Source organism: Physella acuta, unplaced genomic scaffold, assembly GCF_028476545.2.
Source record: "Physella acuta isolate Inbredline_101_S28 unplaced genomic scaffold, ASM2847654v3 ptg000743l, whole genome shotgun sequence".
In the NCBI taxonomy this organism is placed as follows: Eukaryota; Metazoa; Mollusca; class Gastropoda; family Physidae; genus Physella; species Physella acuta.
The window spans coordinates 1-23,392 of record NW_026732261.1 but is presented as its reverse complement, the minus strand read 5'-3'; the positions used below and the strand labels follow the sequence as shown (position 1 = coordinate 23,392).

At 34.5% G+C, this 23,392-nt stretch overlaps 2 protein-coding genes and 1 long non-coding RNA gene across 5 annotated transcripts; 2 read left to right on the top strand and 1 right to left on the bottom strand.

The window, feature by feature from the left end:
- Positions 1 to 1,541: 1,541 nt before the first annotated feature.
- Positions 1,542 to 7,451, bottom strand: LOC131950181 (uncharacterized). Of its 3 annotated transcripts, none has more exons than XM_059312234.1 (5): positions 7,393 to 7,451; positions 5,225 to 5,360; positions 4,470 to 4,614; positions 2,869 to 2,920; positions 1,542 to 2,332 (listed from the first exon to the last, which is right to left on the bottom strand). In XM_059312234.1, exons 2-5 carry the CDS (start codon positions 5,248 to 5,250, stop codon positions 2,196 to 2,198), a joined length of 360 nt encoding a protein of 119 aa, XP_059168217.1. In that variant the 5' UTR covers positions 5,251 to 5,360; positions 7,393 to 7,451; the 3' UTR covers positions 1,542 to 2,195. The 3 variants fall into 3 exon arrangements, with proteins under 3 accessions (XP_059168217.1, XP_059168216.1, XP_059168218.1); XM_059312233.1 differs by having other exon boundaries at positions 7,361 to 7,449; XM_059312235.1 differs by having other exon boundaries at positions 7,407 to 7,421.
- A 1,710-nt stretch (positions 7,452 to 9,161) lies between these two features.
- On the top strand, positions 9,162 to 10,359 carry LOC131950188 (uncharacterized). Its single transcript, XR_009388297.1, has 3 exons — positions 9,162 to 9,267; positions 9,753 to 9,816; positions 10,292 to 10,359. It is a non-coding gene; the product is annotated as an uncharacterized LOC131950188 (long non-coding RNA).
- A 1,617-nt stretch (positions 10,360 to 11,976) lies between these two features.
- On the top strand, positions 11,977 to 22,830 carry LOC131950187 (testis-expressed protein 9-like). The gene is made up of 6 exons (XM_059312246.1): positions 11,977 to 12,152; positions 16,232 to 16,314; positions 17,027 to 17,200; positions 19,190 to 19,324; positions 20,873 to 21,007; positions 22,698 to 22,830. The coding sequence occupies exons 1-6, from the start codon at positions 12,032 to 12,034 to the stop codon at positions 22,770 to 22,772; spliced, it is 723 nt and encodes a 240-aa protein (XP_059168229.1). The 5' UTR covers positions 11,977 to 12,031; the 3' UTR covers positions 22,773 to 22,830.
- Positions 22,831 to 23,392: the final 562 nt, after the last annotated feature.

The window sequence follows — 23,392 nt, the reverse complement described above, 5'->3', positions numbered from 1 at the left end:
ATAGAATCTCTGTCTCAAAATTACCAGTACGTCAACTTTGGACGACAAGTTGCCAGATTTATTAACCCCCCGCTGCTTAAATAACAAAGAATTTACCTGCACACTCCCTGGACCTTATAAACCATAATATTTATTTTTATTATGATGACATTATTATTATTTATTGTTATTATATAGAATACAAAATTAAAACTTTAAAATTATAACAGCGAAGTTAAAAAAAACAAAAATTATTAAACGATTACTGGTAGATCCTAGGCCTGAACTCTCAGAGTAATCAATAGCAAATCTGGTATGTGCAGCATGTGTCAAAAGTTTTTTTTTTGGATTTGGCCGAGGGTCTAGTTGAACCAATATGATTGTAAATACAGCAATTGCGAGTTTGATGAACCTATAGCTCTGAAGGGCAAACACTTAACTTGCTTACAATTATGTGGAACATCTGAGATAGCCGTATGCTTTGTAAATTCATTTTTATTACTGCAAAACGACTTGTTAAGCAATTTCAACCAACCCTTAGGGGTCATTCATAAATGACGTCACACTTTTTTGACGATTTTTACCTCCCCTCCGTCACACGTCGTCACAAAAAGCCAGAGCCCCTCCCCCCCCTAAAATGACGTCACACCTCAGCCTACAACCCCCCCCCCTCGAAATTGCAGTTGAATTTTTTTTAAACATCGATATTTTTCCAAAATCTGGTCTGAAATCTGTCAAAATAGAGTATTTTAATCAATTCCTATTACAATTTATTAAAACAGTTTTCTAAAACGTGAAATAACGTCTAAAATTCGTTTTCTAACATTTCTTTTTTATAATGTAAAAGTGTGACATCGCACCATCTGACCCCCCCCCCCCCCTCCGTCTCAAAATTACCGACCCCCCTCCCCCCAACGAGTCTGACGTCATTTATGGACGACCCCTTACCTATTATTCACTGGAGTGCTATTGGTGGTTAATGGCTACATCATCTATTTTACCAATATATAAGATTTCAAAATGTTTAATTTTTACCAAACCTCATTATAAACCATAGATTTTTTTTTTTTAAAAAAAAAAAGGTTATCATATTTATGTGTAACATTTTATAGAGCGACTATTTCAAATGTGATGAAATGTGTTGATACGACATTTCTTAATGATTAGGAAACAATTTCTCTTTGCAACTTCACAATTAGCCTGCACAACCTTCTAAATTCTCCTTCACTCATAACTGTTGGAAGGAATTCCTTCAACACATGACATTTTTTTCTGGATTTGTCCATCCAAGAACAATATACAAGGAAGCAGTGCATTGATTTTGGAGTTTTTTCTCCTAGTTGACTTGCTGTCCCCAGCTATTGAGCCTCATCTGCATTGGAATATTCTAACATGTTAAGTATTTGAAAACAGTTCACAATCAACATGCTATGATGATCTATTTAACTGCTATTTTTTAAAGTGAAATTACATGCCGAAAGCAAAAACAATTTTTAAATTCTAATTATAAATTTTAGAAAACATCAAGTTTTATGAAAATATTTTTTTATTTTCAACATAAATTAGTAGCAACACAACTATTATTTCTCTATTAAGAATCAGACTCAGTTATTCTTCAAGTAATACTTTATTTATAATACACCTGCATTATCACATATTTAAAAAAAATTCATTTGAATAAAAACTACATTAGATATACTCAACATATGAAAGGCTAGTAAGTTTCTGTCATGACCTTACAACCAGTTGAGTGACTGCCTAAACACAACTATGATCCAGCTTTGGTACTACTATGTTCTAAGAAATGAACATCAAGTTTTAAAACCCAACATTTGATGTGAAAAATCTAAAATGCAAAGTTAAATATAAATCTGATGCTTTGATGCTGAAAAAGTATTTACACTTGGGGTACTTACGAAGGTATGGAAGATTTTTCTTTTAAGAGAAAAAAATAAATATCCTTATAAGTGTAAGTGAATTGACAATGTCTTAATACACTGTTACAAATTTTACCAGAAATGTCAACATTAGTATTTAGTGTTACTTATAACATTCATATTTTATAAAAACTCAATTTTTAATAATTCTAAAACATGCCAATGTGAATCACTATGATGAGAATGGTTTCTAGGAGTATGCAAATGAAAGACAGAATGTTCAAATTCTCCCAATGATGGTGTACAGATGTTTAGTAAAATAAATACAACAGAACAGGTTTATTCCTCTTTCTCAGATTTCTTTTCACTTGTAGGATTGGTAGCTGTAGCATTCTCGATGTAGCTGGTTAGCGTGGTGGTTAATTCCTGTACATTATCTGGGATATTGGCCATGGTAGAAAAGATTGCTGACATTCCTGTGAATAACAATAATACATGTGAAAAAAGGTTCTCATTTCAGATCTAAAGACCTATAGGGCAGAAGAAGTAGAATTCAAGTTTCTTGACCTCTGCATATGAAAAGATGGTGTGGTCAGCATGAAGCTCTACTGCTTTTTAATTTCCCTTACATGACTCATGTACCCATCAGAGCTGGATGGACTCGAGGACATTCTGCAGTCTTTAGTATGGAACAAGACCCAAACTCAAGACTTTAAGGCTAGCAGTCCAGCACTCTACTGCTACTCCCCTTGTTAAAAGAAATATTTGTATAGATGAAACCATTTGTGTGAGACATGCCCTTTGTGGCCCCAGAAAATACCAAACATGGTTTACAAGACTGTACTTTGTACCAACAGATGCAGTCTTAACTCTTGTATAAAACACTCCATTCAAAAAAACAAACTGTATGGGGAGCTTGCTAATTTGTAGGCGGCAGTGTTAAACTCTAGTTAAACTCACAATTTGTTTTTTATAAGAACAGTTTTGATGTTTAGTAATTCTGTAAACTTACCAGAGTTCCAGTTCTTTGTAAATGAATTCCCAAAATCAGGTACAGGTGGAATCTAATAATCAAAAAGACAATCAGTTATATTTATATATACAATAATGATTAGTATTTTAATAAAATTTATTAAACAATATACAATTGAAAGAGCTATAGGCCTCTCTTTTACAAAATGGCACTATTTTATTTGTTTTGAGAAATAAAAAAAAATTATGCTCAATTCAGGAATGCACATTTTAAAATCCTAAGATCCATTAATATTATATAAGAAATGTGTTTTAGCTACATTGACAACTGACAAAATGTATCCTTTAAAATCTTTAGCAATCTAATGAATTCATGCAGAATTCACACTAAACAAGAAATAAAACTATTATATATAGAACTGTGGGTAGAACTATATATTAAAAAAATGTATGTGAAACTTCATAATCATATTATATTACACTACTACCATTAACTGTGAAACAACCAGTATTACTTGAGCTGTTTTGATTCACTTTTTTGGTTAAATGACAAACATAAACATCTTTGGATGTAGGACTGAGCTTTTTAAATATCAACAAGGCTACTACCCCATAAAAAAAAAATTAAGTAACAAAAGATAGATTTTCTGTTATATAAGTGGCTACTGCCCATAGCTTTGTGAAACATAATACTTTTCATATCCTCTTTTTTTTGTATAAGATCCAATTTTACATTACCACAAAGTATACAACCAAGTAAACTGCAAAAAAATTTCAGAACACATAATTTTTCAAACTACTCTTGCATTCTTTATAATTTTTATGATTAGAAACATTGGTTAAAAAAAAGGAGATTTTGTTTTAATAACAACACTGTCCACATACGACCTATACTTGACTTTGAGACAAAGGTTGGGGGAAAAAGAGATTTAATGTTACAGAAGACGCATATTAACAAGAAATACTAAATAATACAATTGTAAATTTAACTAACTGTATTTAAAACTTTAGACCGGGAGCAAAAGATTGACAAAAAAACAAAGGGGGTCATCCATAAATGGCGTCACGCTTTTTTGACGATTTTTACCCCCCCCCCCCCCCTTTGTCACACGTCGTCACAAAAAGCCAGACCCCCCTTAAAATGACATCACACCTCAGCCTACAACCCCCCCCCCCCCCCTCAAAATTGTTGTTTATTTTTCTTAAAACATCGTAATTTTTCCAAAATCTTGTCAGAACTTTGTCAACATGGAGTATATTGATAAATTCCTATTACAATTTATTAAAACCGTTTTCTAAAACGCGAAATAATGGCTAAAACTCGTTTTCTAACATTGCTTTTTTTTATAATGCAAATAAGTGACGTCACACCATCTGAACCGCCCCTCACCCTCACCAAACACAGTCACAAAATTACAGACCCCCGCTACGAGTGTGACGACCCCAAACAAACAAATCTTAAGCAAGTGAGGATTTCAATTTTTACAGTAGGCAGAAGCGTAACCATTTAAACATAATCTTTATATTGTAACCTGGGGTACAAAACCTTAAAATAACATGCAAAATTGTATAAGTAGGCAGGGCTGCATCAAAAACTTGTTTTCTTAATGTGTTTATAGATTTAAAATGAAAGATTATAACCTTTTCTATATACTCTGCTGTTGCAGGGGCAATAACTTTGGCTATCCTTCGACCAGCCTCAGCTCCTTGATCTGCTGTGCCCCAAATGCCTTGTTGAACTGACCAGTACAGAAAACCCCCTGCTATGGATACTTTAGTCACATTTCTAATAGAAATAAAACATAAAGAAAACAATTAAGTATTTTCAAATGATATAACATTAAGTTATTTATATGCTGGATATAAGAGTAGGTTTCTTCTTCTCTGAATTTTAAAAATTTACGTATTTAATTTCACAACAAATTGCATGAGAATGTAAACAGGTGATATCTGAGTAATTAATGATAATAAACTTCATTAAGAGCAATGATTTGATAATAAATTTATTAATTCCGTATATTGCTAAGGCAGTTCAATTACATAATTGCAAGGAGGGTAATTAAAAAAAGGCAGATATTAGCCGGAATAAGATATGCATGCGCAATGGAGAGAAACTACGACTTGCCATCGCGACGATGTTTTCGATGGTACTGCGAATACGTGTGTTTACAAACGCAGAACCCTAACACCAACCTAACCCTATCCCTAACCCAAGCCCTAACCCTATTCCTAACCCTAATTCTAGCCCTAACCCTAGCCATAGGTCACTGCGCATGCGCAGAGCTATCTTTTGCCGACTAAGTTGAGACGTTGGGGAGAAAAATCTTCTTCCGGGTAGTCACTTCATTAAAAAAAAACCCAGTAAAAATATTTCGACAGTAAATTACAATACTTACTTTACAACAGATAATGCCAAAGCCATTTTTTTACAGCCAACTGACCTCCAGTAGAAAAAGAAATCTTTTTTGAACAATGAAGTGATTAATAGGGCCTAGTTCTTTAGTTTTTTTATGTTCACTGCTGTGAAGAAATCTAAAATAAAATAGTGAATAAATCATTAGTGAACAGCTTATATATTGTGATAATATCCTAGATGGTATTTGTACCCTAGTAATACAAAGTCTAATGACATTAGAACATTAGCAAAAAAAAACAATTTTACAATAGGTAAAAGAAATAAAATTATTGGTAATCTATCATTTTAAGTACGTAAAATCCGCAGAGACTAATAATGTGAAAAAAAGGTGACTCATTAATCAAGCATATCACACAACCTTGTTTGCCAGCCATCAGACCTATTTACTATTTAGTTTAGTATTTCAAAATAATTTTGTTTCCAGGCTTTTACTAGATCTAGAAATTACACCTAAAGTCAGTAGTATTAGATCTAGTAGTAAAATTTAGGGTAAAATTCCATTTTAGCGTATTTTATTTCCCGCTTCACGTTCACCTCCAGTTGAGCGTATTTTATTATAACACAACCGAAACACACAAAAACTTTAGGAAAACACTAGATCTAGAATCTACTTTTTTTTATGAATGTGATTTTTAATTAAAAAAGGTAAAAAAAAAAACAACATAAAAAAGCATTAGAACTGTTCCAATTAAATATCGTGTGAGAGAAAAATCCTTACACGGTCGCGGGTTCACCGTGAATTCACATTGACTTTAATTATTAGCATACGTTATAGCTCGGGCAATAGCTGTTTGAAATTGTGTTGGCCTCAGTTTTGGGGTCATTGTAAGTTCATAAATGTGTATTTATAGTATCATGCCTGGGAGATACTTGTAACAATACAAACTTAACCGCCTTGCAATTGTGAGTTATGTTTACGTACTTCACCCTTTGCCATGAAAATTCTAACTGACACACGACCATAGCACATTCAAATTCAATATTCCAAATTTGGATTTTTCTTAAGTTTTGACAAAAGTAAATTATCAAAATCTAAAACATAGTGAGTCTCTTTGTTTTTATTCATATGTGAAAACAAAAATACAATACAAATAAATAAATCGTGTTTTCCTAATCATAATGTTTTGGTGTGTTTCGGTTATTATAATAAAATACGCTCAACTGGAGGTAAACAAGAAGCGGAGAATAAAATACGCTAAAATGGAGTTTTATCAAATTTAGAAGACTCTTTCAAAGGTAATCTATCGTTTTAGGTATGTAAAATCGCCCGCGACTTTTAATGTGAAAAACAGGTTACTCCTTAAATTTTAATAATTATTTCACATTTTGAGGAGGATTTATGTTTTTTAAAATACAAAATGTTTCCTTGTTTCATTTATGTACCTGTTTTTAAACACTTGAATTAAAACTTTTCCGTAATAAATTATAAATGAAGACTAGCGATGTTTCCAACAGATGCAACCAGGCTCATTTACTACTATAGCATCCATCTTGTTTAAGTTTTATTTTAATAAGCTTATAGCGCGAGATTTAGGTGGAAACCACTCTATTTTACAAATGGCTGCTGTTTATTATATAGCAAATCTTGCTCGCAGACACTGCTGTTTAAAGTTAATTTCTGGTCTATATTGATATATTTAGCCATCGATTTATCTATAATATTTGACACAAACATATCACAATATACTTCTATTAAAGCCTTGACAATGAGGTAACGTTTTTGTACAATATTTAGCCGCAGGCGATTTTACGTACCCAAAACGATAGATTTTTACCCTTTCAAAAATAGGTGTGTTGGGTTGTTAAGTTTTAACTGCTAAAATAATTATAGGTCAGTATTCAGTATAGGCCTATACTAAAAATAAACTAGATCTAGTTATAGTCACTATTATAGGGGGTAAACTTCAGTACAGGTACTGGACAGAGTTAAGTACAACAGTGGGCCACTACACTTCACAACAACAGTTTTTTGGCATGCAAGGAGGTTAATGCCGTTAACTACAATCTAAAAAAAATTAGGCCTAGATCTACTTTTAAGGGAATAGAATTACATTACTAAACGGTGTTTTCAATTAGCCGAACAAATGAACATAGATCTAGATCTAGATCTATTTACATTTTTAATAAGTTGTAGAGAAATACACTAACGGAGGTCAACTTGCCAGTGTTATTTTATATTTTCATGCATAGTGCAAACCTGTAGTTTAAACCTTCCATTACGACATTATTCTTTTTTTAACAATGTTTGACAAGGTAGGCTATAATAAATATTACATTATCTAAAATTTGTAAACGAGATGCACAAAATTTTTTAAAATAAAAATACTTTATATAAACTCAGGTAAATTTAATTTAGGTATACATAAAGAAAAGAAGTTGTAGCTAAATTTACGACAAACGAAAACCGAAACGACATCTTAGCATCACCTATTGTTTACAAAATGGCGGACAGCAGGAAGAATTCCACCACTCGTTCGAAAACACATAATGTAAATTTCTTTATATATATTTATATATCCGCAGCCTACAAGTGTTTCTTACCTTAAATCTTAAATTAATTAATTATTTAAAGACAAACAATCTAAAGATGCTTTACCTAAGCCAAAAGAGTCCACATAAGTCTCAGTCACTCCTACCTACACCGGTAATCTATCGTTTTGGGTACGTAAAATCGCCCGCGACTAGTAATGTGAAAAACAGGTGACTCCTTAAATTTTAATAATTATTTCACATCTTGAGGAGGATTTGTGTTTTGAAAAATACAAAAATGTTTCCTTATTTCATTTATGTACATGTTTTTAAACAATTGAATTAAATTTTTTTTAGTAATAAATGAAGACTAGCGATGTTTCCAACAGATGCAACCATGCTCTTGTACTATAGCAGCCATTTTGTCTAAGTTTTGTTTGTAAACTTATAGCGCGAGATTCAGGGGGAAGCCACTCTATTTTTACAAATGGCTGCTGTTTAAGAAATCTTACTCGCAAACACTGCTGTTTAAAACTAATTTCTGACTCATATTGATATATTTAGCCATTGATTTAGGTTTATTATTCATTCATCTACAATATTTGACACAAATATATCACAATATACTTCTATTAAAGCTTTGACAATGAGGTAACTTTTTCGTACATTAGAAGCCACGCGATTTTACGTACCCAAAACAATAGATTACCCTCCTACCTAACTAACTAACTAATCCTAACTTTAACAAACTTTATTTTAACTTATTAACTACTTTTTAAGACGTGAACTTAAATAACTTAAGACTTAAGTCTACTAAATGTACTTAACTAATAACTATTAACTAGACTAGTGACTATTCTAAATTAGAGAGTGAGGTGTGTCTTGTCTGTAGACTTAGTGTAGACTGTAGTGATTAGTGTGTGTGTGTGTGTGACTGTAGCATAGCTATTAATAATTAATTCATTTAATGATAGGTATTAGGATGTCTTACGCAATTTAAAATTATTTTTAATAGGCCCTATGATTTTTTTTAGAATTTAGAGGCCCTAATTGCAAAATTTAAGGCTCCAACTGACTTAAGTCCTAAATAAAATAAAATTTCATGAGGTGTCAAAAAAGTGATAATGCAAAATATGCAAAAAAAGAAAGCAGCTCTCTGATTAGTTAAAACTATGATTTTTTTAGGAAATTTATGAATCCCCTCAAAAAAGTGATTAAAACTAAGTGCTTCACCTAGCCATAGTATTGAAAAAATTATAAAAATTTGGGAAATTAGTTAAAATGTTATTAATTTATTAAAATTTAGTTTTTTAATTAGATAAACTATATTATTACCAAAACTTGATATACCAGTTTTTGGGTAGAAATAGTGCAATAAAACTTCAAATTTTTTACATATACTACACATAAATTATAAAAATTACTAAAACAATACATTTCATATTATTTCAAGAATAAGATGCATAGTAGCAGCGACAATGTGTCTTCTGCACAGAAGTCTGGTACAGATACAAGAAAACATTCTGATATTCTCAGCAGGGAAGAAGAATACAAGTAAGATTTTAAACTTTTTAAAAAACCAGTTTTAAATCTTAAACCATATGGGAATAGTTCTCACTTAGCATATGGTCAAAATAAAAGCTTATTTGTCTGTCGTAAGGAAGATAATTATGTAAATTAAATAGAAAAAAATACTTGAACCAGTGATGATAACTTACTCATCCATTCTGTACAATCCCTATTAACTTATCATTGTGCCCAGAAAATATGGAGCGGATGAAGTAGAGTTAATCTGTTTCAATGACTGCAGCATGCAGGGGGATAGTGTGGTCAGCGTTATGCCCAGTCGCCTTTGTTTCCCTAACACGAGTCAGGTACCCATCAGAGTTGGGTGGACTCAGGGATAACCTACAGACTCGCCCAGGATTCAAACTTGAGACCTATGAGTAAGCAGTGGTATGCTCTAACATCTGACTACATATCCCCCCCCCCCCACCCCTCTTCCTCCTATTAAAATAATTGTAAAATGTATGTTTCAGGAGATTAAATGCTGAACTTGAAGCTAAGACTGCCTCTCTGGTACAAGAAGCTGAAATGGTTATGGTACGTGGTCCAACGATTTAAGTTTTAAGTAAAGGGACATAAGTCTGACAAAGTAAAAGTATGGTATCATAAATATTTAATGCAAAACATAACTATAAATTTTACCATATTAAAACTGTAAATAAAAGCGCAAAATGAAATAACCACTAGCATGAAAATAGATTTTTCACTTATATATTTTATGATTAACAAGTTAGAAAATCATTGTAATTGAATACGATAATTTTGTTGTGCGTATATTTAATTTATTATATATATTTCTGTAGGAACATCTGATATAATATATTCAGATATTGTTTGCAGGTTCTATGCAAAAATTATGTAATTTAAGGAAAAAAGTCAGAAAAAAGAATTACTGTTTCATATGTGTCAGTCCCCACAGGCTGATGATGAAAGCTGTAATTTGAAAGCAAACAAGGCAAGGCAAACTGACACTGTAAATAATGTCTAAGAAAAAATAATTTTTTTCTTTCAGAAAGAGCAAGAAAATGTCTTGGCCAAATCGCATTTACTTGATAACATCAACACAGAAGAGTTTCTTGAGTGAGTTCCAGAAAGATTTTGTTTCCCATTTAATTTGCATTTACCAGTTACAAGGGCTTTCAATTCTAATTTTCAATGTTCTAGTTATGATTCATCTTTTCACATAATTTCACATTTATTTTCAGAGAACTCGATGATGGACTAACAGAAAGAGAAAAGAAAGTTAACAGATATGCTGTAAGTTAAGTGTAATAGCAATGTCTGAATTTGTAGTAATTCATTACAAAAAAACAAAAAAAATTACCTTAGAAATGTTAATTTGAAAAATAAAGAAAAAAGAAAATTTTCTTTTACTAACTTTTTGCAAAGAGTTAACACTTACTAATAGCATTCTATTTCTTAAAATTCTTCCAATTTTAGAAATTCCAAATTACTGTAATTGTAAATTAAAGATCAGAGACAAACATTGAAAGAAACAAGAACTTTGAAAAAACTTAAACCTCAAGAAATAACATAAAAAATTAAAAGCCTATATTGAGTTTCACTATACCTCATTAAAATAAACAATTCCATCATTTATGTATCATGCAAAATTTTTTTTTTCACAACAGGAAATTTCATCTCGATCACAGTCAAAGGCCAGTAACTCAAGCAGACCAACATCAGCCAAAAGGCCACCGTCAGGGTCTGGAAAGTAAGTTCACAGATCTTTCTTTCAGATGGAAGTGCAATTTATATTTAAGAATATAGAATGGGGTCCATAAGAGTTCCTTTTACCCCCTAACCACCTCCAACCTACCTTAACCCCTGCTTCAACATTACTTAGAGGAATAAAAAGATTTGTATATGACAGCACCGTTTATTTTCCTTACGCAGTGTTTACGCTGTATGCTATACATGTCTAGGGAAAAAAAAAACAATGAGCAGAAAGGAAGCAAGTGTACTTGTTCTGTGGGAAGAATGTTGTCATGAACTTTTTAAATTTTTTTTTTTTCCCTAAACAAGTATAGTTTCATGTTTGCAAGTGTAAACATTATTACTAAACTGTAAGTGAATAAAATTATGTTACTATTAAATTTAAATGGGAAATAATTAAATATTATCATTATTAATGTTGAATGAAAAGGGGATTAATTTGATATTATTAATTAGTTCTTTAAGACTGCTATGCCTCTCCCAGCATCTTTTGTTAATTTTGTGGTTTGTCTGTATCTACGTTTTTAATCATAAATCTGGATTGGTGATACAGCTAGATTTTCCAGTGTATTCTTGTAGTTTTCCTGTTGGGTTAATTTTATATTTTATTTTAAATTTTTTTGTAAAACCATTAGCAGAACAGCATTGTTTTAACACTTAATTTTTTCTTCTTGAAAACTAAGTAATTATCGATCTTCAATAAGTAAATAATTAGTTAAGATTAATATCAGTGTAGGGTATTAAATTACGATTAATATATAACAGTAATATGTGGGTTTTAAATCTACAGGTAAAAAGATATACCTCATTTAGTGGCATAGTTACTGGTAAAAATTGGTTAAAAAAAATATTCCAGTTAAACGTGAATTTAACAATGGGCTTAAAGAGATAAGTCAGTCAAAAAGGGAACTAATTTAATATAACTATTAAATTCAGTTGAAAAGGGAAGTTACTTAATATTTCAAAATAAAACAGCAAAAAGAAATCAGCTCCAGTGCGAGCTGCTGATGATGTGGCAGTTCCGGAGGATTCCTTCATGACAGCGCTACATATGGAGTTCTCGGAGTTATCCTCCCGTCTAGGGGAGGACAGCATGGGGACAGGGGACGATGGTGATGAGGATATCCTACCCCAGGGGGCGTCCGACATGGGCTCAGGTAACACTCCAACATTTGAACTCATCTCCTACATTTTTTGACTCTATAAAGTTATGATTTGTAAAGACGTTATCTTTATCTTGTTCAACTTCTATGGCCATTGCCATATTGAGCATTGCACTGAAGCCGAACAGCAACAGGGTATTCAAAATGTTTAAAATTTATTGCCAGCTGCTGGACATGTTTATCAACACTAGGCCTGTAATTTCTCTCCCACCACTGTGTGTTGGTTGTGTGGTTTGTTGGTGGAGGGCTGGAAATCAATCGCTGGTCGCATCACAGAACTTGTGTGTTTTTGTGTTAGCAATGGTTCCATATACAATTAATTATCTGTCTCCAAAGCCATTACAAAAACTATAAAAATGAATTTTTCAATGAAAAAAATATATTTTTAATTAATAAAGTAATATTTTTAAACAAAAATTATTTGAATACATATTATGGTGACTACCAACTTCTTATGGTTTAGTTCTGAATAAAGTTCATTCATTTATAATACATAATCTAAAAAAATTATTTTAATTTAAACATGTAAGTTAATACAAAAACCATGAAAGGAAAAAATTTCATATTTTTATTAAATGCATTATTAACACATTTTTAGAGGTCAGTAACTCTTTTTCATATGGCTTTTTGTGCTGAAAAAATTACTTCAAACGAGAGCTTATTTGCCATTTTTTAAATCAGTTATTTATATTTATCTTCATTTGTATATCCCTCTGTTACTAAGGAGCTTGTACAGCTTATAATTTTAATGCACCTATATGTTATAGAGGTCATATTGAATTTTTTATCAAGCTGTACAGATTATACATTTAATGATTTGTTGTAGAGGCCATGCTCATACATTCAATGATTTGTTCTATTGTAGAGGCCATACTCATACATTCAATGATTTGTTCTATTGTAGAGGCCATACTCATACATTCAATGATTTGTTCTATTGTAGAGACCATGCTCATACATTCAATGATTTGTTCTATTGTAGAGGCCATACTCATACATTCAATGATTTGTTCTATTGTAGATGTTGCTCATACATTCAATGATTTGTTCTATTGTAGAGGCTATGCTCATACATTCAATGATTTGTTCTATTGTAGATGTTGCTCATACATTCAATGATTTGTTCTATTGTAGAGGCCATACTCATACATTCAATGATTTGTTCTATTGTAGATGTTGCTCATACATTCAATGATTTGTTCTATTGTAGAGGCTATGCTCATACATTCAATGATTTGTTCTATTGTAGATGTTGCTCATACATTCAATGATTTGTTCTATTGTAGAGGCCATACTCATACATTCAATGATTTGTTCTATTGTAGAGGCCATACTCATACATTCAATGATTTGTTCTATTGTATAGGCCATACTCATACATTCAATGATTTGTTCTATTGTAGAGGCCATACTCATACATTCAATGATTTGTTCTATTGTAGATGTTGCTCATACATTCAATGATTTGTTCTATTGTAGAGGCTATGCTCATACATTCAATGATTTGTTCTATTGTAGATGTTGCTCATACATTCAATGATTTGTTCTATTGTAGAGGCCATACTCATACATTCAATGATTTGTTCTATTGTAGATGTTGCTCATACATTCAATGATTTGTTCTATTGTAGAGGCTATGCTCATACATTCAATGATTTGTTCTATTGTAGAGGCTATACTCATACATTCAATGATTTGTTCTATTGTAGAGGCCATGCTCATACATTCAATGATTTGTTCTATTGTAGAGGCCAAACTCATACATTCAATGATTTGTTCTATTGTAGAGGCCATGCTCATACATTCAATGATTTGTTCTATTGTAGAGGCCATGCTCATACATTCAATGATTTGTTCTATTGTAGAGGCCATGCTCATACATTCAATGATTTGTTCTATTGTAGAGGCTATACTCATACATTCAATGATTTGTTCTATTGTAGAGACCATGCTCATACATTCAATGATTTGTTCTATTGTAGAGGCCATGCTCATACATTCAATGATTTGTTCTATTGTAGAGGCCATGCTCATACATTCAATGATTTGTTCTATTGTAGAGGCTATCAATGATTTGTTCTATTGTAGAGGCCATGCTCATACATTCAATGATTTGTTCTATTGTAGAGGCCATGCTCATACATTCAATGATTTGTTCTATTGTAGATGTTGCTCATACATTCAATGATTTGTTCTATTGTAGAGGCCATGCTCATACATTCAATGATTTGTTCTATTGTAGAGGCCATGCTCATACATTCAATGATTTGTTCTATTGTAGAGGCCATACTCATACATTCAATGATTTGTTCTATTGTATAGGCCATGCTCATACATTCAATGATTTGTTCTATTGTAGAGGCTATACTCATACATTCAATGATTTGTTCTATTGTAGAGGCCATGCTCATACATTCAATGATTTGTTCTATTGTAGAGGCCATACTCATACATTCAATGATTTGTTCTATTGTAGAGGCCATGCTCATACATTCAATGATTTGTTCTAGAGACCATGCTCATACATTCAATGATTTGTTCTATTGTAGAGGCCATGCTCATACATTCAATGATTTGTTCTATTGTAGAGCCATGCTCATACATTCAATGATTTGTTCTATTGTAGAGGCCATGCTCATATATTCAATGATTTGTTCCATTGTAGATGTTGCTCATACATTCAATGATTTGTTCTATTGTAGAGGCCATGCTCATACATTCAATGATTTGTTCTAGAGACCATGCTCATACATTCAATGATTTGTTCTAGTGTAGAGATGATGCTCATACATTCAATGATTTGTTCTATTGTAGAGGACATGCTCATCTCATACATTCAATGATTTGTTCTATTGTAGAGACCATGCTCATACATTCAATGATTTGTTCTATTGTAGAGACCATGCTCATACATTCAATGATTTGTTCTATTGTAGAGGCCATGCTCATACATTCAATGATTTGTTCTATTGTAGAGGCTATGCTCAAACATTCAATGATTTGTTCTATTGTAGATGTTGCTCATACATTCAATGATTTGTTCTATTGTAGAGGCCATGCTCATACATTCAATGATTTGTTCTATTGTAGATGTTGCTCATACATTCAATGATTTGTTCTATTGTATAGGCCATGCTCATACATTCAATGATTTGTTCTATTGTAGATGTTGCTCATACATTCAATGATTTGTTCTATTGTAGAGGCTATGCTCATACATTCAATGATTTGTTCTATTGTAGATGTTACTCATACATTCAATGATTTGTTCTATTGTAGAGGCTATCAATGATTTGTTCTATTGTAGAGACCATGCTCATACATTCAATGATTTGTTCTATTGTAGAGGCCATGCTCATACATTCAATGATTTGTTCTATTGTAGAGGCTATGCTCATACATTCAATGATTTGTTCTATTGTAGAGGCCATACTCATACATTCAATGATTTGTTGTAGAGGCCTTGCTCATACATTCAATGATTTGTTCTATTGTAGAGACCATGCTCATACATTCAATGATTTGTTCTATTGTAGAGACCATGCTCATACATTCAATGATTTGTTCTATTGTAGAGGCCATGCTCATACATTCAATGATTTGTTCTATTGTAGAGGCTATGCTCAAACATTCAATGATTTGTTCTATTGTAGATGTTGCTCATACATTCAATGATTTGTTCTATTGTAGAGGCCATGCTCATACATTCAATGATTTGTTCTATTGTAGATGTTGCTCATACATTCAATGATTTGTTCTATTGTATAGGCCATGCTCATACATTCAATGATTTGTTCTATTGTAGATGTTGCTCATACATTCAATGAATTTTCTATTGTAGAGGCTATACTCATACATTCAATGATTTGTTCTATTGTAGAGGCTATACTCATACATTCAATGATTTGTTCTATTGTAGAGGCTATACTCATACATTCAATGATTTGTTCTATTGTAGAGGCTATACTCATACATTCAATGATTTGTTCTATTGTAGAGGCTATACTCATACATTCAATGATTTGTTCTATTGTAGATGTTGCTCATACATTCAATGATTTGTTCTATTGTAGAGGCTATGCTCAGATTCTTGAAGGCAAAGCTACGTGTCATGCAGGAGGAACTTGACAGGCTTGTCCATGAAAATCACAAAAAGGTGATCTATAGACTTTGTTACATTTGTTACAGTAATGGAGAAGATGTTGCTTTTTAAAAAAAAATTTTTTTTACAGAAATCCACATTCTAAATTTAAAAAAAAACATTTTTTAAAAACTTTTTTATAAAATTTTTTTTTTATATATATTTTTTATTTTATGATGAGATGTGAACTGTATATTTTTCAACCAGCCTTTGTTTCCTTTTTTGTACATATGTTACAAATAAGTAAAGTTCCCTTTTAAACCTGATGAGGCTAGTGAAGTTCACTTGATTCTGTGACCTCGGCATATGAAGAGTTGATGTGGTCTACTGACTTGAACCCAGTATCAAACTCAAGCTAATGGGTTGGCAGTCCGCTAGACCACTCCATCCCAAAACTTATATTTAAACATAGTAACCTCTAATATTATTCATCGATAAGCCCAGTAGAACGTTAATTGAGATGACAACAAAGATCTTAAAAATAAACAGATTAAAAAATAACATTGTTTGAAATGGGTGTTTGATAAATTGAAAATATCTGTATGTTATGTTATGCATAAGAAATTTATCTGAAATTTATAATCAAAACTCCAATCTTCTATTTAAAGTCATGTTTTATAATCTTTATTTCAATTACATATTTATTTAGCAGAAGTGAGAAATTTAAATATTTGAATTTGGATTATCGCCCTTGAATTGAAAAAGCGTTATTTCCCTTGATGTACAGGAAGATGAAATTAGAACACTCAGCCAAAAGGTAAAAGAGAGTGAAGAAGAAAGAAACCGTTTGCTTCGGACCAGCTCAGCCCAGCAGCAGCAGATAGATAAGTACAAGAAAATGGCAGAGGACGCTAAAGCCAAAAGTGATAGCTTAGAAAACCAGATGATAGCCTTAAAAAAGGTGTTTTTTTTAATTCTTTTTTTGTGTGTGTCAATGGTAGAGTACAGTTAGAATTTTTTTTCTTATTCTAATCTTAGGCAAACTACAGTGAAAAGATGTTTTCTTTATTCTGTCATAGGCAATTTACAGTTAAAAGGCTTTTTTTCTTATTGGTGTGATGGGCAAAAATACAGTTCAAAAAAGATATTTTTGTTGGTGTCATAGGCAAACTGAAAACTATTTCTTGAGTGTTATTTTTTTGTAAGCAAACTACAGTTTCAAAGTTTTTTCTTATTTGTGTCATAAGCCAAATATAGTTCAGAAAGGTTATTTCTCAATTGTGTCATAGGCCAAATATAGTTCACAAAGGTTTTTAGCGTAATTTCCCGGAATTCCTTCCTGGATTTCCCGGAAAAGCCAAAAAACCTCGAAAAAATGCAGTTTTTGGTCCATATCTTGGCAACCAGACCACTTAGCGACTTGAAACATTTACCAATCGATTTCTGCCATAATTTAGAGAACAATATTGCCGAAGAAAGTTTTCAAAAATATCCTTTCGTTCGGTCACAAAAATTTGTTATGGATAACATAAGGAAATTGCGCTTAAATTGTCACTGGACTTTTTATTAACTTGTTTCTTCATTGTGTCATAAGCCAAATATAGTTCACAAAGGTATGTTCTTAATTGTGTCATAAGCCAAATATAGTTCACAAAGGTATTTTCTTAATTGCGTCATAACCCAAATATAATTCTCAAAGGTTTTTTCTTATTTGCGTCGTAACCCAAATATAGTTCACAAAGATTTTTTCTATTTTCCTTCTTATTGGCATCGTAGGCGAACTAGTTAAAAGGTTAAAAGGTTATTTCTGTCTTACCTGTAACTACCTTTTAATATATTTATTTATTTTCATTATCCTTTGTAACACTGGCTAACTACAACATTAGAAAAGTTTGTGAAAATTCTCTTATGTAGATATAGTAGATAAGAGAATTTTCACTAACTTGTCTAATGTTGTAGTTAGCCAGTGTTACAAAGTAGATATAGTAGATTACAAAATAAAGGAATCTTCATGCCCTCTTCAGTAAAATCAAAAGTAGAATGCAAATCTGTTCCAGCTTCCTTATGCACCAATGCTACTGTAAGAATAAACAAAAAACAGGAAATTTATGGAACATTTGTGATCAAGAATTATTGATCACTAGTCATTGGTACCCATTACACGTGAATTATAGGCCTGTATATTTTAGTGTTATACTTGTTTGAGAAAAATATTTTATAAAACAGTTATATTGGTCAAAACGCTACGTTCTTTATTACACGTTGATCAATAATTGTGACTAAGCAAAGAAATAACTAAATAGCTAAAAATCCAACACATTTAAAATAACATAGGCTACCAATACCTATGAGAAAAACCAAATTATATACATTATTAGTCAACACAACACCATATTAAATGCACACTGTTAAATTATTCCGTTAAAACCCGGCCGTTCAATGGGTCATTATGTTGTTTTCTAAAATAATTTGTATTGTTTTTGGCCAATAAAATTGTATACATTTCATAGCGTACATCTTGATAAGTAGATCTATAGATCTAAATCAAATTTGAATGAAAAAGTTCATTTCTTCATACTCTAAAATTGGAAGATGTGTACTTACCGTAGTTTAAACACATGACATCATTTTTTTAGCGTGCTTTTTACAAGAAAAAACACTATATCGGTGGCATTATTAAAATTGTGCTTTACATTAGAATATATACCTTTATATTTATTTTCCTTCTTTAGATAAAATTTAGTTTATATAGTTAAAACATCCAACATATTATTTTCAATAAGTCCGTATCTTTAAGTACTCTATGAACATACTGATGACATAGCCTCAAAAATGTTGCAGATTGAGAGAGAGAGAAGTGTGTTCATGGGCTTTTATATATAAGAATACCAGTCAGAGAATTAAAACAATTATTTTTATAACCCCCCCCCCCCCCCTTGCCTCCATGTAGGAGCTGGACCAGATGAAAAGAAACCAGAAGCAGCAGCAGACGTCACAGTCTGCTACAGAGGTCAGACTCAACAGGGCTTTAGAGGAGATAGAGAAGTACAGGGAGGAGCTGGGAAAGGCTAAAACCACATCCAAGGCAAGTTCCATAACTCTGTTTTCCTGCTCTCAGTCACTGGGAGTTATAGAACTTAGCTGATAAATATTTTCAGAAATTAAAAAAAAAAAAACAATTCTGTTGCAGTTATTATTGTTTAAAGAATAGAAAAGTTAACTCTCTTTTGTTGCTTTCTTGCAAGGAGAGTTATGGTTCATAGGAAATGAACTTAATGTAATAAATATTTTCTGTAATACTTCTAAAAAAGATATTCTATTACGAATATATAATGGTCTAAGAAATACTATTTATTTATTATAAGGTAAGTTCCATAACTGTTCTTCTACTCTATATCAAGGAGAATACTAGTTGAATGTATTGTATAAAAAAATCATATCACACTCACAATTGTCTAAGGCAGGGGTCTCCAAACTTTTCAGTCCAAGGGCCACATTAACTATCAAATTTCAGTTCGGGGGCCAGTTTCTTCCAGACATGTCTTTGATTTTTCTGGGCAAAATTCCTCAGCTATCACCAACAAACGATTTTTACTTGGACAAAAAGATCTCAGCGGGTCGGATGAGAGGACTTCGGCCCGCGGGCCGTAGTTTGGAGACCCCTGGTCTAAGGGGTCGGCGTGGTCGAGTCGGTATAGCTCATGGTTGCTAAACCAAAAAGTCTCGAGTTCAAACCCTCGGGTAGGTGAGGATTGTTAGTTAGGGACAGCCACTCTTCTAGGAGAGACAACTCAAAAATCAAACAACTGCTGCCTTGTAGTTTGTTCTTGGTTGGAAACAGGCTATGGAAGCAAATTCAAAAAGAAAAGAAGGTTGAAATCGGAGTCAATGTCCTCAATGGCGCATAACCAGTTGACATGTATACTTAATTGTGATGGAGGGTATCCCCTTCCAACACTAAAATTAACAGCAAAGAAGAAGAAGACAATTGTCTTAGAGATACAGTTTAAATAAATCCTTTATTTAAAGTTGAGTTATGAGTTGAGCACAGAGCTTAGTTATAAGTTTAGCTCAGAGCTAAACAATTTACATAAAGGCTTTATTTAAAGTTGAGGTATGAGGTAAGCTCAGAACTTAGTAATAAGTTTAGCTCAGAGCTAAACAATTTACATAAAGGCTTTACTTAAAGTTGAGTTATGAGTTAAGCTCAGAGCTTAATTATACATTTAGCTCAAAGCTAAACAATTTACTTAAAGACTTTATTTAAAGTTGAGTTATGAGTTAAGCTCAGAGCTTAGTAATAAGTTTAGCTCAGAGCTAAACAATTTACATAAAGGCTTTATTTAAAGTTGAGTTATGAGTTAAGCTCAGAGCTTAGTTATAAGTTTAGCTCAAAGCTAAACAATTCACATAAATGTTTTATTTAAAGCTGAGTTATAAGTTTAGCTCAGAGCTAAGTTATAAGTTAAGCTCAGAGCTGAGTTATAAGTTTAGCTCAGAGCTGAGTTATAAGTTTAGCTCAGAGCTTAGTTATAAGTTTAGCTGAAGGCTAAACAATTTACTTAAAGGCTTTATTTAAAGTTGAGTTACAAGTTAAGCTCAGAGCTAAGCCTTGACCTTGCCCTGTCCACAGGACGCCCATGAGACAGACAAGAAGAGACTGGACCAACTGATGTCAGAGAACAAGAGGCTGGAGAAACAGAAGAACGAGCTCATGTCTGGCTTCAAGAAACAGATGAAGCTGATTGACATTCTCAAGAGGCAGAAGGTCAGGAGGAGTGGGGGGGGGGGAGGGGGGGGGAGGGGAGGGGGGGGAGGGGAGGGGAGGGAGGCAGAAGGTCAGTCAGGGCAGGAGAAGTGGGTGGGGGGAGGGGGGAGGGAGGCAGAAGGTCAGTCGGGGCAAGAGAAGTGGGGGGGGGGGGGGAGGGGGGGGAGGGAGGCAGAAGGTCAGTTGGGGCAAGAGGTGGGGGGGGGGAGGGAGGCAGAAGGTCAGTTGGGGCAAGAGAAGTGGGTGGGGGGAGAGGGGAGGCAGAAGGTCAGTTGGGGCAAGAGAAGTGGGTGGGGGGGGGAGGGGGGAGGGAGGCAGAAGGTCAGTTGGGGCAAGAGAAGTGGGTGGGGGGGGGGAGGGGGGAGGGAGGCAGAAGGTCAGTTGGGGCAAGAGAAGTGGGTGGGGGGGGGGAGGGGGGAGGGAGGCAGAAGGTCAGTTGGGGCAAGAGAAGTGGGTGGGGGGGGGAGGGGGGAGGGAGGCAGAAGGTCAGTCGGGGCAGGAGAAGTGGGTGGGTGGGGGGAGAGGGGAGGCAGAAGGTCAGTTGGGGCAAGAGAAGTGGGTGGGGGGAGGGGGGAGGGGAGGCAGAAGATCAGTCGGGGCAAGAGAAGTGGGTGGGTGGGGGGAGAGGGGAGGCAGAAGGTCAGTTGGGGCAAGAGAAGTGGGGGGGGGGGAGGGGGAGGGAGGCAGAAGGTCAGTCGGGGCAAGAGAAGTGGGGGGGGGGGGAGGGGGGGAGGGAGGCAGAAGGTCAGTTGGGGCAAGAGAAGTGGGGGGGGGGGGAGGGGGGGGGGGAGGGAGGCAGAAGGTCAGTTGGGGCAGGAGAAGTGGGTGGGTGGGGGGAGGGAGGCAGAAGGTCAGTTGGGGCAAGAGAAGTGGGGGGGGGGGGGGGAGGGGGGGGGAGGGAGGCAGAAGGTCAGTTGGGGCAGGAGAAGTGGGTGGGTGGGGGGAGGGAGGCAGAAGGTCAGTTGGGGCAAGAGAAGTGGGGGGGGGGGGGAGGGGGGGGGGGAGGGAGGCAGAAGGTCAGTTGGGGCAGGAGAAGTGGGTGGGTGGGGGGGAGGGAGGCAGAAGGTCAGTTGGGGCAAGAGAAGTGGGGGGGGGAGGGGGGAGGGAGGCAGAAGGTCAGTTGGGGCAAGAGAAGTGGGGGGGGGGGGAGGGGGGGGGGGAGGGAGGCAGAAGGTCAGTTGGGGCAGGAGAAGTGGGTGGGTGGGGGGAGGGAGGCAGAAGGTCAGTTGGGGCAAGAGAAGTGGGGGGGGGGAGGGGGGAGGGAGGCAGAAGGTCAGTTGGGGCAAGAGAAGTGGGTGGGGGGGGGATGGTATTACTGACGATTAGGGAATAGTGGTGTGGTGGAAGAACTTGAGGTGGGGGTGGAAGAGGTGGTCTGGCTAGTTGGGTATTAAATATATTTGAAGATGTTATAAGGTGTGGTGGGAGGGATGTTTAGGTTGACTTTTTGGAGATATTTTTTCGGGTAGGTGGGGAGATGTAGGGAGGGCTTTGAACAATCAACCGCATACAACATAATGTGTAAGTGTTACCTGGTGACACACTTGAAGGTTGTCATTTGTAGTGTTGATGATAGGAGCAATTGCTGACACACTTGAGGTGTTATTGTGTAGTGGTAACATCACTGGTGCAACATCAATCATACACCATAGACAGATTTCCTTTAACCACTGCACTTCTCTGTTCACAGATGCACATTGAAGCAGCCAAAATGCTGCAGTTTTCTGAAGAAGAGTTTGTGAAGGCTTTGGAGTGGGGCAGCTAACATGATTGTGATGCGTGGTGTATAATGTGTGATGTGTGGTGTATAATGTGTGATGTGTGATGTATGATGTGTGATGTATGATGTGTGATGTATGATGTGTGATGTATGATGCATGATGTGTGTTGTATGATGTGTGATGTGTGATGTGTGATGTATGATGTGTGATGTGTGATGTATGATGCATGATGTGTGATGTGTGATGTTTCATGTGTATGTGTGTGTTTTGTGTGTGCATTTGTATTTTGAGTGTGTGTTTGAATTTTGTGGGGTTTGCTAAATTAGAGGGTCTAAACTCACTGGTATGATGTTTGATGTGTAATATTGCATGAGTGTGTGTTTTGTGTGTGCATTTGTATTTTGAGTGTGTTTGTTAATTTTGTGGGGTTTGCTAAATTAGAGAGTCTAAACTCACTGGTATGATGTTTGATGTGTGATATTGCATGAGTGTGTGTTTTGTGTGTGCATTTGTATTTTAAGTGTGTTTGTGTGTGAATTTTTTGGATGTTCTAAACTAGAGGGACTTAACTCTAACACTAATCACTTGCACTTGTGAAGTCTCCTACTGAAATAAGCTTAACCAAACACTTACTGAACAAAGACCAAAGTAATAAATTAATTTC

Excerpts from the sequence above, each read along its gene's own strand:
- LOC131950187 (XM_059312246.1), top strand. The coding sequence starts at position 12,032 with ATGACAGCGCTACATATGGAGTTCTCGGAGTTATCCTCCCGTCTAGGG. Across the intron at positions 12,153-16,231 it reads GGCGTCCGACATGGGCTCAG|AGGCTATGCTCAGATTCTTG; the intron begins GTAACACTCCAA and ends GTTCTATTGTAG. Across the intron at positions 19,325-20,872 it reads AGGCTAAAACCACATCCAAG|GACGCCCATGAGACAGACAA; the intron begins GCAAGTTCCATA and ends CCCTGTCCACAG.
- LOC131950181 (XM_059312234.1), bottom strand. The coding sequence starts at position 5,250 with ATGGCTTTGGCATTATCTGTTGTAAA. Across the intron at positions 4,615-5,224 it reads TTGGCATTATCTGTTGTAAA|AAATGTGACTAAAGTATCCA; the intron begins GTAAGTATTGTA and ends TATTTCTATTAG. Across the intron at positions 2,921-4,469 it reads CAGCAGAGTATATAGAAAAG|ATTCCACCTGTACCTGATTT; the intron begins GTTATAATCTTT and ends TTTGATTATTAG.